The sequence below is a fragment of the Dromaius novaehollandiae genome, chromosome Z (genome assembly GCF_036370855.1).
Source record: "Dromaius novaehollandiae isolate bDroNov1 chromosome Z, bDroNov1.hap1, whole genome shotgun sequence".
NCBI classification, from domain to species: domain Eukaryota; kingdom Metazoa; phylum Chordata; class Aves; order Casuariiformes; family Dromaiidae; genus Dromaius; species Dromaius novaehollandiae.
The window spans coordinates 21,048,161-21,061,021 of NC_088132.1; the positions used below are offsets into that span (position 1 = coordinate 21,048,161).

General features: G+C 38.1%; 2 protein-coding genes across 8 annotated transcripts in view; one reads left to right on the forward strand and one right to left on the reverse strand.

Moving 5' to 3' along the window:
* The window catches only part of SNAPC3 (small nuclear RNA activating complex polypeptide 3), a 35,383-nt gene that overhangs the window by 16,376 nt on the left and 6,146 nt on the right, over positions 1-12,861 (forward strand). Inside the window, exon 8 of one of the 3 annotated variants that reach the window (XM_064501311.1) lies at positions 1,764-3,091. The exons of 1 other annotated variant lie outside the window; for it this stretch is intronic. In XM_064501311.1, coding sequence (XP_064357381.1) covers positions 1,764-1,911 — 148 coding nt within the window. In that variant the 3' untranslated portion in view covers positions 1,912-3,091. Of the gene's footprint in view, positions 1-1,763; positions 3,092-12,861 lie in introns of those variants that run through there. One more of the 3 variants, XM_064501310.1, reaches the window with a different exon arrangement.
* The window catches only part of PSIP1 (PC4 and SRSF1 interacting protein 1), a 32,048-nt gene continuing 28,290 nt past the window's right edge, over positions 9,104-12,861 (reverse strand). For all 5 annotated transcript variants that reach the window (XM_064501308.1, XM_064501309.1, XM_064501305.1 and 2 more), the window contains 2 exons: positions 12,708-12,819; positions 9,104-9,863 (listed from right to left, as the gene is read on the reverse strand). In XM_064501308.1, coding sequence (XP_064357378.1) covers positions 9,800-9,863; positions 12,708-12,819 — 176 coding nt within the window. In that variant the 3' untranslated portion in view covers positions 9,104-9,799. The remainder of the gene's footprint in view (positions 9,864-12,707; positions 12,820-12,861) is intronic.

A 12,861-nucleotide genomic window follows, 5' to 3' on the forward strand; every position in this document is an offset into this window, starting at 1 on the left:
GTTAAGAGGTCTTCTTCAAGAAATCTTTCTAGGTGCCTCTACTAACTTTAAAAAAAAAAAAAATCAAAGCTCGATGTATATTTGTGATATGCTATGCAAATAGTGTTTATCCAAAAATTCTTAAATATCAGAATACTATCTTAATCTGATCTAAATAGCAGATTTTCAGGCAGGTTGTCCTCTCCCTGCCCTGGAAAACGCCTCTTGCCAGTAGTATTCACTGTGAGATGATTTAGGATGATCGAAAGAATTGGGTTCTTTCCGCATACCTAGAGCTAGGTTCTTGATCAGTTGCTTACTTTTGAAAATCTTACTGCTGGGAGAAAATGCTGCATTTTCCCTTCTGACAGGATGCATAATTCAAATTCCTTTGCTAGAAGCCTTACAGAGCTTTCATGAAATCCAGCATACGTAGAGAGAAGTTTGGATCTGTGCAACTTAAAATCTCCAGATTTTACTGTATTATGTTAAAAGAAGGCATATAGCTCCCCCCATTCCCTTGACAGAAATTTGTGACCTCTGCATGAAAGCTCTGGGCCATGCAGCTTGAAGGAACTTTGTGATGCACAGATTTTCTGCAGTTAAAAGAACAGAATGTAAACTTGAAGCTCCTTCTGGTATTTAATGCTATTTACATAGACAGGAGAAAGCCCATCATTAGACACAGCGGAAATCACTCTCAAGGAGTTCTACAGACTTAACTAGGCTCCCTGATTTCACAGAATTCTAGATGACTTATTTCCAAAAGCACCTGCTGCCGTTTTTCCTGCAGGGCAGCTTGCACTCTGCCTCAGTTTGACAAAGCAGTTGTGCTCTGTTATCTTACTTGTTTGGCCTTAGTCTTCCCTGGAATCAGGCGAAGAACCAATTCCCATCTTGGTGGGAGCCCATCCTAGTGTTCTTAGCAGAGCCCCTAGGATGCCTTCACAAGTGGCTATAATCTGTGAGGCATTTGGCCATAAGGGGAGGTGGAGCCAAAGGGTCAATGTGGGGGGAAGATGGAATGGGGAAGGCATTACCTGAGGTGATGTAAATGCATTAAATTAAAACCAGGATTAAGCACTAAGCTTATGTGGGGAGATGCTAAACCACAGATAGACAGAGCTGCTTTGGCTGGCTGTCCTGCATGTTCTAATCTGTGCAGATAGCATCTTTAATCACTAGAGGCCTTGAGCTGTCAGGGCCTCTGAGTGCTACCATAAATTGCTTGGTGACATGACAGCCCATCCTTGTGCTGGCAGCTGTGTCTGTGCTAACTTCACCCCTTGCTTGGGTGTGCAGCAATCCTCTCCTTGTCTTGCCTGCATCATGCAGGCTCTCTCTGCATCCCCCCAAATGGGTTTGATTCTTTTCGGAGTACTTTGGGACAGTTGCAAATCTACTCCATATCAAAGGCCCTTCTTTTAAGGGTAAACAGATGTATCTTTTATGACTTAAACTGCCACAGGGTGGACAGGAGCTTCCTGTAAACAATTCTTTTCAGTTACTCACTGTACCAACTAGGCAGGTTTGAGGAGTTCCCCAGGAAATGCTACTGTAAGCAGGGTAAGATAGCAGTTGGGATTGACACAGACTGGGTGGGGAGTTTGGAAGGAAGCTGTATGCCTGGGGTGGGGGGTGTGCAAAGTACATGGGACCTGGTCAGTATAGCTTCGTGACTGATGTTTGCTATTCCCATCCCCAGCTTTGAGTAAAATGTTGAGGTGTTTATCATGTATGTGTTAGACTTTCATGAGAAAACACCTCTATTTTGTAACCTGCAGGTGGGTAACCAACAAAGACAGTCTGGCACCGGAGGATCCTTGTTTCTTCTGTGATGTTTGTTTTCGAATGCTCCATTATGATGCAGAAGGCAATAAACTGGGGGAGTTTCTTGCATACCCTTATGTTGATCCTGGGATTTTCAACTAGAACTGACATCAGCCAGAGGGAATTCAGTGAGATGCATCGATGAGTCTGTTGCTGTGGCTGTTAAAACCACTAAACAGCTTGAGTGTTTTGACTGCTGGCTTTTTGGGTTAGGCTTTCATGCCTCTGCTCTGAGGTGGAAGGAGCCCTTTGCACTTGAAGTCTTTTTAGTATGCTTCTTTTCTGACCAATAAATAAAAGTGTGATTGTTAAAGATGTTAGCATGGAAAAAATGTGCCCAGACATGCACTTTATTTTAATAAAATACACTTTTTAATATGCTTTGACTACAATATCGTTGTTTGGAGATTACAACCTTTGGAAAATCAGTGTGTTTAAAGAGTACCTTGTAAAACCAGTCAGTTTCTTGAGAAATTCTGCCCGTTCAGGTCTCTGTTAACTTCAAAGGATGAGAGTGTGGTCTTTGGACATCTTGCCTGGAAAACTCAGGCAGTTGTCATCTCTGAACAAGGGTGGATAGCAGTGCACTGAATTGTTTGAGAGGAGAATGCATTCGAAGAGATAGATCAAAGTGCCAATTAATTTCTAGATCTTTCCTTCAAAGAGAGGGTACTTGCTTCTGTAAGCTACTGTTGTCTTTGCCTTCTGACTCTGAGGACCAACCTTGTGAAGATTAAAATACACTTCACTGATTACTGAACTGTGGCCTGCCTTTCAAATAACTTGGTTAACAGTGTTTACAATGTATGTAATTTTAACAGTTTATGAAGTAGTGTTAATTGTGTACTTCTCCTTTTTAGTATTGTTCTGTTTGTTATTTTGAGTCCTGTTATTTTTGTTAAAATGTGACCAATTTGTACTTATTCTGATAATTTGATGTTATGCTGGTACACTGCTTGCCGCAGCAGACTATACGTACCTAGCGTCTTGCTTTTTAATGTTGTCTGCAATTCAGAGCAGTTCGGTGGAGATTTTTCCTGTTTAGGGAAGCTAGTAACACTAACTGCTTTTCTTGTGTGAATTTGAGAGAGTTCTTAAAAAAAAAAAAAATTGTGCTTAGTGTCAAAGACATCTTACTATGATAACCTGCATATAGAACCACATTTGACAAACCAAATTCTAATACTGAGGTCCTGTGACCACAGATCATGCAAATGGCTACTTCATTATTTTAGATGTCTTGAAACAAACGTGTTTCAAATAAACTGAATCCTGCAAATCATTATCAGTGAGATAGGACTGCTTTCCAGTCGTACATTGAGTTTTGTGAACATGCACCTTTTTTTTTTTTTTTAAGACAAGAAAAAGAGAATATGAAAAAAACCCACATCACCTCTAACTCAGTCAGCTATTGGTCTGCTTACTTTGAAAACAAAGTAGTGAACCTAGCACTTAAAACAGAAAGTAGTGAGGTATGTGATAGCTTTTTGTCTGTATGATAGTCCTTTACAAGTTTGGAAAAGTGAATGCCCTGCTCACCATGTCAAATGTTGCAAGTTAAACTATGAGGGGGAGGCCTTCACTGGGAATAAGTTATACCCACTATTATTTAGTATTCTAGCTCAGTTACTTATGCAAAGCTCTTTTAAGATTTTCATAGTTGCTGTCTAGAAGTTAAATCTGTAAAGGCAGGAATAGCAAACACGTTTGAGGTATTTAGGCTTTATCTGCTATTCTGTCTCTCTTCAAGCTCGACTGCCTTGTGGTGCTATAAAAGCGTCTTAAAAAATCCACCAGAGTATAACCCTGATAGCAACTTTAATTTTTTCCTCATCAGTGCTACTCTTATCTTCCCTGACCCGCTCTTCTTCAGCTGTCCCTTGTTAACATATGGGCTGTCCAGTCCTCTTGGGCATTGGAACTGTGATCAGATAGACAGCTGGTGTAATTTCTAAAGCTATTGTTTGGTTGTTTGGTAGCTTATCACGCTGAATTTTAAGAAGGCCAGCAGTAGGTTTTTAGGCTTTGTTTTTTTAGCAGTAGGGGGAAGGGGAGTGACAAGACAAGAGGAATCCAAAATGTGCACTTAATCTTTAACTAGACTAATTTACCCCTGTATGTTATCCTTCACCCAAGCCATTTACCTTCTTTCCAGTAAAAAGTTATGGTCAAAGATGTGTCAAAATTGCTTTATCTGCAAGTTAAGAAATCTTGTTTGGGCCAGTCCCATACTTCTAGTGGGGGAAGGAGAAGCTGGCAACAGTTCTCGATGTGGGCAGTGAGTGTATCTGTGCTTAATTACAAAATGGGGAAGAGCTCATCTTAGAAGCTGCTGTATGGTGTGTTCTGGTTCTATTTCCTATTGAATGATTCTGCTAAAATGACAAATGAAACAAAAAGGTTGCAATAAATAACAGTTTTTAAAGATCCTTTAATTCCCAGGAGCTGTCACAGGACAGCTGGATCTGGTTTTGATTTAATGTTTCCTTCTGAATGAGTCCTCTGAGTGAAATCCACTATTGGACCCAGCTGTCCATTCATAATTAAATTTCTGTGACACCAGATGAGTATTTGTGCTTTGGCTACTTGTTAAATGCTGCTAGCATTTAAATGATCACAGCTTTGAAGTAGGCTTATTAATCTATAATGGAAAAAAAAAGAATAGACTTCTTTTAATAATCTCTTGTCTATGTGCTTTCAAAAAAGAAAAAAAAAGGAAGAACAACAGTTCCTTTTCTTATGCCTTATTAAAATGAACTGGATATAAGGGGATGTAACTTGGAAATATTTGGGGTCATATTCAAATGAAATTTTAAGGACCGTGCCTGCTGGCATGTGCAGATTTGTGTGTGCACTTACTGAGATGCAAAAAAGCTGGAGTATTAAAAACAAGTTGAGGCTAGGCATAACTATATATTAAAGAAGTGTTTAATAAAAAGGTCTTAGAATGATCTTTTAATCCTTCTATGAGAGTTTTCTCTAAGGGGAAAAGTAGTGTGCTGAAATCTTTTCTTCTTGAACATTTCCAAAACAAATTTGAGAGCATGGAGTTAGAGCACTCTAGACAGAAGTCCTCTCGCTCCCCCCCCCCCCCCCCCCCCAAAGAAAAGACATTAACCGAAATTGCTGGGTTCTGTTTTTTGTTTTGAGCTTTTTAAAGGCTTGGTAATTTGGCAGTGTGAACTGTTGTAAGTTACCTCAAACTTCCAGTCTTGGAGTTTCTCTTGTAATAAAGGTTTAGCAGTGCCAGTGAGACAGAACGCCATTTATTGTGCTGAGGAAAAGAGGAGGCCCCTCTGATTTTACTGCTGGTGTAAAGTTTTAAAGCAAAATGTGATTCCTATAGACAGCATCACTTTGCAGGTACTACCTGGGCACTTTTAACACTGTTACAACAACCCCTAGGCACTTGAATTACAAAACACTGTGCAGCCCTGTTGAGTTGCTTGAGCTATAGTAAATTTAACTCTGGAAGTAGGGGACTCTACTATCAAAACTAATCCCACTCCAAGTTTTGTGTGTTAACTGTGTCTTGTCCCCTTTCTGCAAAAAGGAAACACCTTGTTCCTTGGGAGATTACAGAAGTTTGACTTACCTACTTGGTTCTCAGCTCATGGAAGTGGTATATTTTCTTGAGACGCAGCTCATGGATAGCATTGGTCAAGATGCTTAAGCATCCTGAAAAGTGAGGTGGTCATTCTTGGAGTTGATGACATTCTGTGAATTTAGGGTATTTTCTCCTGGTTTGTAATTCAGACAGTAAATGGGCAGTAAATTCAAGCAGTAGAAGCCTGAGCACCTGAATGGATAGTGTGTTACAGTGCCTTGCAGGGTACAAGGAGAGTTTCATCTTTGTCTTCATCTCAGCTCTTTGCAGCACTGGAACAGCTGACCCGCTGTCTGTCAGACAGTTGTGATACACAGGTGTGTTTTAGCTCACTACGCTTTCTCCTAGTAATAAGACTGAGAACAAGGTATCTGGCATGCTTGTGAAATACACAGTGCTTCTTTTTTGGTCAGAAGGCCTTGGGTATAAAGGAATGATAAATACCATATATTGCCTATGTGAGAATTCCCATTTATTGTGAGTGAAGATCTTTATAGAAAAAAACTTTTGTGGGAGAAACATGTTCTTTTACTTTCCCAAAGCACTAAAATACTTTTTGTGACTAGCTGGGTATAAAGGCAAATTCTATTCAGCAATAACCACCTGTATTTGGAAGCTGAAAGAGAATGCTGTTGTATGTTGTACATACATGTACAGACATGTTTGTCCCCTTAACAGTAGTCTGTTGTAAAACACTGCAATTGCTGTAACTCAAGATTTGTGGAAGCCAAACATCATGACTACCTGCTAAGAAGAACTTCAGACTGGGAGCTGTCAAGGCTATTGTTATTCCAGGTTTGACTCAAGGTACAGTTTTCAAGAGCTGCAAGCTATTGAATTTTGCTATGCAGGCACTTTGTTTTGTCGTACAACTATATATTCATTATGCACGTGAAGAGCCTTCCAGCGATCTTAGTGTTGTTTTGTAACTACTTGCATGTTTTTTCCTGGGGGAAGGGAGGGTGCAAGGAGCTTCACATATGCAAAATCTAACTATATTGATGCAAACTAAAACTTTTCCCATACTGAGGTTTAACTTCCAGTAATCACATAAGTGGATTCTGCTCTGTAAACACAGGCTTCAATATTTAAATCATTAACCTTTTTAAAGGCCTGTAGCTTGAGACTTTTCTCAAGGCAGCCATCCTTACGATAGTGCTACTGTAGTTCAGTGTATTGCTTTCAGTAGTAAGTTAAGTCCTGCAAGTCTGTATTTGAAGGGCTTCTGCAAAATAATTAGCAGAATAAAGGCCTGTATAGCATGTTCTGCATTAACTAGTATGACATGGTAGTTCAACTCTGAAGTGTTTTCTTAAGCTTAAAAACCAAATAGTTTTTACTGAGTGGTAACTGGATCAAGGCGTATGTATAGAAATAGATCAGTCCATCCTTCAATCCAGCTGCCTCCTGGAGTTTTTGTAGTTTGTAGCACGGAAGAACTCGTTTTATAAGCTGTTTGGATGACTAGCTATGGGTGTCATCAAAATTTAGACTATCTGACCTACCTGTAACTTATGTATCTTCTCTACCTGTGCCTCCTCACCCCCAAGCTGTCTTCAGCCTGAGCCTATTGAATCTATGTGACATACTAAAGAAAGGATGTCAAGGGCCTTATATTTAATATGTGAGGGCCTCTGCCTTTCTTGGAATATGCAAATCAGTATATTAAAACAGCAAAACTTTGCATATGAGGTTTTTTTTTTATTATTTTTTTTATGCCACTGCATGTTTTGTACAAAAAATAGTTTATGAGCATGCTTCTCTGAGCAAGATGTAAGCCTTCCCTGGACACTCTTCACACCTCTTTCCCTCCTTGGTTAAGACAGCGGTAAAGATAGCATACAGAGTTTGCAACCTATGGCAGGAAGGTGGTAACAATCAGTACAGATATATACATGTGCATGTGTTTCTATCCCCTGACGTAGAAAAAGTGATTAAAAATGGTGGTGGGGTACTATGGCAGGGTAGGGGTAAAACCATCTTTGCATATATAAAACCTAAACTACTCAGTGTAGTGAATTAGTCTTCAGAAGGCATGCAGAGTTAATGTTAAGAAGCTTGGTGTATAAATTCAGTAAAACAGGCATCTAAATTCAGCTGCTGGCAAGTAGTGCTGCTTAAGTATAATGTAATTACCAAAGTATAATCTTGCCTATTCTTAATATTGCAGCCAGTTTGCAGATTAATGAAACTTAGGTAATAATGAAACAAAGGTAGTAAGGTAATAGGTTCTGGTAAGGACAGCATGCAAGCAATAAACAGTGTTCAGGTGTACCATTACACAAGTGGTCAGTTAAGAGTTAGTCAGACTACTTCAAACAGGCATTAGCAGCAGCCTATCTATAGTAACTTCATGTTGCACACATGACAGGAGGAGTGGCATATTTAGCAGAAAAAAAACAGTCACCTTCACAGATTATGGCCAAGTTAAACACAATCAATGCAGTAAGTAGTGCAAACTAGCAAAGGTGATGAAATAACCTTTGTCAAAGAACAGCATTTTTAAACAGAATAAACTTATGACTGATTGTGCAGTAAATATCAGATACTAGAGTTCTGGATTGGGGCCTTTTCCTCCTTTCTTCTGCATCTCTGGTCACTAGTGAGGGTTGTTTTGGGTTGTTGTTTTGAACATAATTGTGAATAGAAGGGGAGGCTGGGCTATGACCCTGAAATAAGATTAGTACGCAGTTTGCTTTTCTGGCCTACTGTTAGAAAGAACATGGATAGTGCTACAAAGATGTCTTTTTAGCCTTTCAGAATTAAGAGGAGGAGAAATTACTTTAGAATATGTAGTACTGGACTTCAGTGCAAAAAAAAAAAAAAAAAGTGTTAATCTCACAATAAATGTCATCTTCAGCTTCTGGAAAACAGAAAAGTTTGAGAAGAGTAATAGAGGAATTAGAACTTCACCTGGCCTAGTTCATGAGATATGTAGGATTGAAATTGTTTGTTTCCTATTACTGAATAGCTAATTGTTGCTAAGTGCCAATTACTACTATAAAAGCAGAACAGCAAAGTAAAGATTGTACCAATCTGCTGAAATTTGAAATGGGAAAAAATTTGTATTCGATGCCATCCACAGCAGTCCATATGCCTTGTTTTATGTGTAAGCAGAGGTCCTCCTTCCTCATAATGCCATGGTAAAAAGCAGACAGGCTGCCCGACAAGGCTGTGGCAATTTTACAAGGCTCATAAAAAAGAAATAATGACTTTCTATTACTTGATACCATGCTGTTTTGGTGGTTCTAGAATACTAAAAGTTTTTGTTGGTGAGTTGTTGGTGTGAGTTAAACCTTCACAAACACTGGCCTGAAGGTGTAGTCGTGTTTTTCTGCTGCTGCCTTGAAGGTGATACAATACATGGCAACTAATTTCTAATCTGGGTGTCCTCTGTCAAATACTATTTTCTAGTCATATACAAATTTCTCCTAGGTCTGATGTTAAGGCAAGGTGCATATTTCATGAGGAACTTTTCAGTATAGCTCATGCATATCTCATGCCTTTCACGCCTTTTAAGACTTCCCCTAAAATTTCTCACTGCAAGTTTTACAGAAACAAAGTTACAAATTCCCAAGTTCATGCCATGGTCAAGCTCTCCTTTCACAGTTGAAACTAAAACCAGGTAGTTATAATCCATAGGGATATGTTAGTTTATACAACTTATTAGGAGCCAATTTCCTTACATCAGTTTAAATTCTTTAATTTTAGAAACTGTTCAAGACTGTCTTCCAACTAAGGTGTATCAATAGGTTCAGTGAAAACACCAGAGTTTTCTAGTATACTTAAATGAAAAGCAAACCATGAAAAGTCACATAGCAGTAAATTGGCACAATGTTTTGCAAGAACAGAACTAAACTTTTTTAAAAAAGTGATCAAGTATACCCATACATTAACATTTTAACAGCTATAAAAAATGCTGCTTCCAACTCCTACAAAACACAGTGTAAAGACATCCTGACAAGTGTTGAAAAACTATGCACAAACAGGTCAGTATTATAGAATGGGAGGAGGTTTTATACAAATGAAGCAATTAGGCAGTTAAAAGTATTTACACTTTTTCCTGCTATTAACTAGACAAACATACAGTAGTCAAATAAAAATATACTACAACTCTAACTCATGTAACATAAGCATTTGTTTTCTAAATGGAATTTTGTCTTTATGTTTTGAAATGTGTTACCTGTTAATACTGGACGAAACTATTGGCAAAAGTGTTTAAGTACTTTTAAAACCAAGATTAAAGGGTCTTTTATTCCACAAAATTTAACATTAAAATACTATGCTTATAAAATTATTTAAAGCTTTCAGCAGTCTATAGATTTCAAATGCAAAACTTAACAATCTTCTTTAATCTTATTAAAAAAAACCACTCCAGTTGTGTCATTTGTTTTCAAAGGCAGATTCTTTTGATGTTTTTTCAAGCTCTCTCTCTTCACCAGATGTCCTAGAAATATAGTAAAGCAGTATTAATGACCATGTAAAAAAGCTGAGAGCAAGTCTTATTCTAGATTACAGGAGTTTACTAGAATAAGCGATGCTGATGTACATTCATCAGTAGATGAAGTTTGGAGAACTGAAGCAGTTAGCAATGCCAACTGTCTACCTTTTCTCTTAAGATGCCTGCCCTAAACATTAAGGTAAGCCAGCAGTTGATTGATACTGCATTAATATAACACCAATCTGTGAACGGCAGTCATTCAGAGGTTGATTTGTGTTCCATTCAGGTGCTTCTCCTTAGTCTGCTGCAAAATATATGTTAGCTTATGGGAAAAAGAACCCTGTTTTTTTTTTTTTATGTGAGATATGCACATTTAACATACATTACCAATTGTGACTTTTCTTAGTACCAAGGGAAAATTCAACATGTGCCCCAAACTTTAAGAAAGTAACACAAGGAAGCAGTATATACCCCTATCAACACAGAACAGAAAGTGGTTCTTAAGCACCAGTCACTCTGGACATACCAAGTTATGCAATTCCATTGTCTTCCAAAATTACTGAATTATTACATCTTCAGAAAGGTATGAAAACATCTCCTTTCTAACAAAGAAAGTAAAGGTACAGTGCTACTTATAGTTCAGAACTGAGACAGCTGTGTGATTTGAGAAGAAATCTGCAAGCAATTTGCTTAGATGCAATAGAGTAATTGTTGAAATGTTTGGTATGTTCATGATTTGTTCATATTTATTTTGCCTACCAGTGTCTCTCCTTTAAACAACTTAATACTGCAAATAATTTATGAAAAATAATGAATCTAAGTTTGTATGATGGACAGAGATGCCAGACCAGGCTTACCTGAATTTGGAACACGTATGTGGATGTGTTTCTCAACATGCAAGGTGTTTATTAAGAGGGGGTACGAATGACTTGGCTAAGCAAGACAGCTCTGTTTTATGTATATTGTTTGACCACAGATGTAAGCTAAGCCCAGAGAAACTGCTCTCAAGTAGTCATACAAGAGTTAACATAAACTGGATTGATTTCTGTTTAGATAAGCCAAAGAATGCATTAGGATAGTGTACAGTTCAAGCCAATGCGAACACTTGCACCCATTTAAAGAGACAAATGACTATTAGCAGAACTCAATACCCCCCATTAGCTCATTCATGGAAGATAAACCTGCAAGTTTTACAGGTACAAGTGCAATTACTGAAATACTAAAGATATAAATTGACTTGTCTATAAGTTGCTTTTTTGAGACACTGTATTAAACAGCCTGTTCTAGGCATGATGTTTAAGTATCTGAAGTATCTGCCTTTAATTTGTTTTGACCAATATCCACTGGAGTGTCATGTATGCACCCAAATATCCTTATTCTTCTAATTGCAAATATAAAAGACAAACTGACTATGTGTCTGCCACTGCAAAATCCAACTGTTGTCAGGTTCTGCAGGAACAGGGAAGGGAGCAGGCCATGAAAATTTTTGCTTTGGAGAACCAGTTCTTAAATAGTCATTTATTTTCAAATGCTTGACCAAATATTCCACTACTGAACTGCTTGTTACTGATTTCAAATAAATCAGGTGTTGCACTGCATTAATACTGTATTGTATTTTGGCCAAGTCACCTATTTAAGCAGCGTACTGTGCTGCATAACTTGGGTTGAACACCTATGCTTATCTCTTAATTATATGCCTGTAACATGCCACTCATTCAGGCAGAATGAGAATTTGACATTCTTATCATCAACTGAAAAATCCCAAGTATCATTCTTGAAAGTTGTGCAATCAGAAAGCAGTAGTTCCACAGCTACTTCTCAGCAAAAATCATATTCCTCTAAAAAACCAAAAAACACTTTACCCTATTGCAAATAATAGTCAATATTCCACTGATATGTAGAGTTTTAACTTGGCAGACAGCCAAAAGAATGCTGGGGAAGTGTAGGTTCCTCTGGCCTGGTTTCAGAAGTATGAGAACAGTGATGGAAAGAAAGCTTTCTTCAGCAGATACAGCTGGACAAGAAGAATCCATGATCACAAAGTGCAGAGTGCTCTGAGAAAATGAATTAGCACTGCAACAAAACAATTCAGCTCAAGCTTGATTTTAGGCCTTTCCCTCATTTTTCACAAAATTGTTAAGTATTCCTTATGTTCCTCAAGAGGAATTGGTTTGTGTCTCTTGTTTACAAAGTACTACCTTATAAGGCAGAAGAAAGGGACACAGAGTTGCTTTTGCAGTGGGGCTAGGGTTAAATTTTACCTCCAAAAAAAACAAGCATTCTTATGGCTTTTTGATTGGAAACGATAAGGTAAGTGTCTCACCTTCTGTAGAACTGTCACACTTAAAGAGTTCTGAAATTTCACAGGCATAAGTTCTAGCATGCAGTTTACCTGCATTTGGGCAATTCTATAGCTACATTATAGAAAACTGATTAGAGTAAATGGCTTTGCCACTGATTTGAATAAATGATATTACAAAACCTTGATAAATCCTGTTAGTGTCTGTACAGTTTCATTCAGACATCCTTTGCTTCCAACTCAACAACACTGAGTAGTCTAAAATACAGAAGGTGTATACTTTGCTCTGGCTCACTGCAAGCTGTTTTTCCTCCTAACAGCCCATCCCTTAAAGTTTCCTCTATGTACACTGTAGAAGTGAGTGAAGTAATTTTTGAAGTGTTCATTCAAAACCTGAGCAAAATTAACATGCTATTATTCTTCTGTACAGTTCAGAGAAAACCCTGTAAAGAAAACAGCAACTAAACATGATTAAGTAATTAAATCTGTGGATGTTTTATTTATGTTGCTTTGCTATAGCAGAACAAATTCTTGTTCAGTAGTTAACTCACTTTTTCTTACTGCCAGCTTCATGCTTATCTTTCTTTTCCTCAGTGTTCTCTCCATTGTGTTGTGTCTGGCTGGTGTCTTGAGTTTCAGACCCTCCATTGAGTACCTTGGAACCTTTAAAATCAAAGGGGAGGGAGAAACAGTACTGCAGAAAGC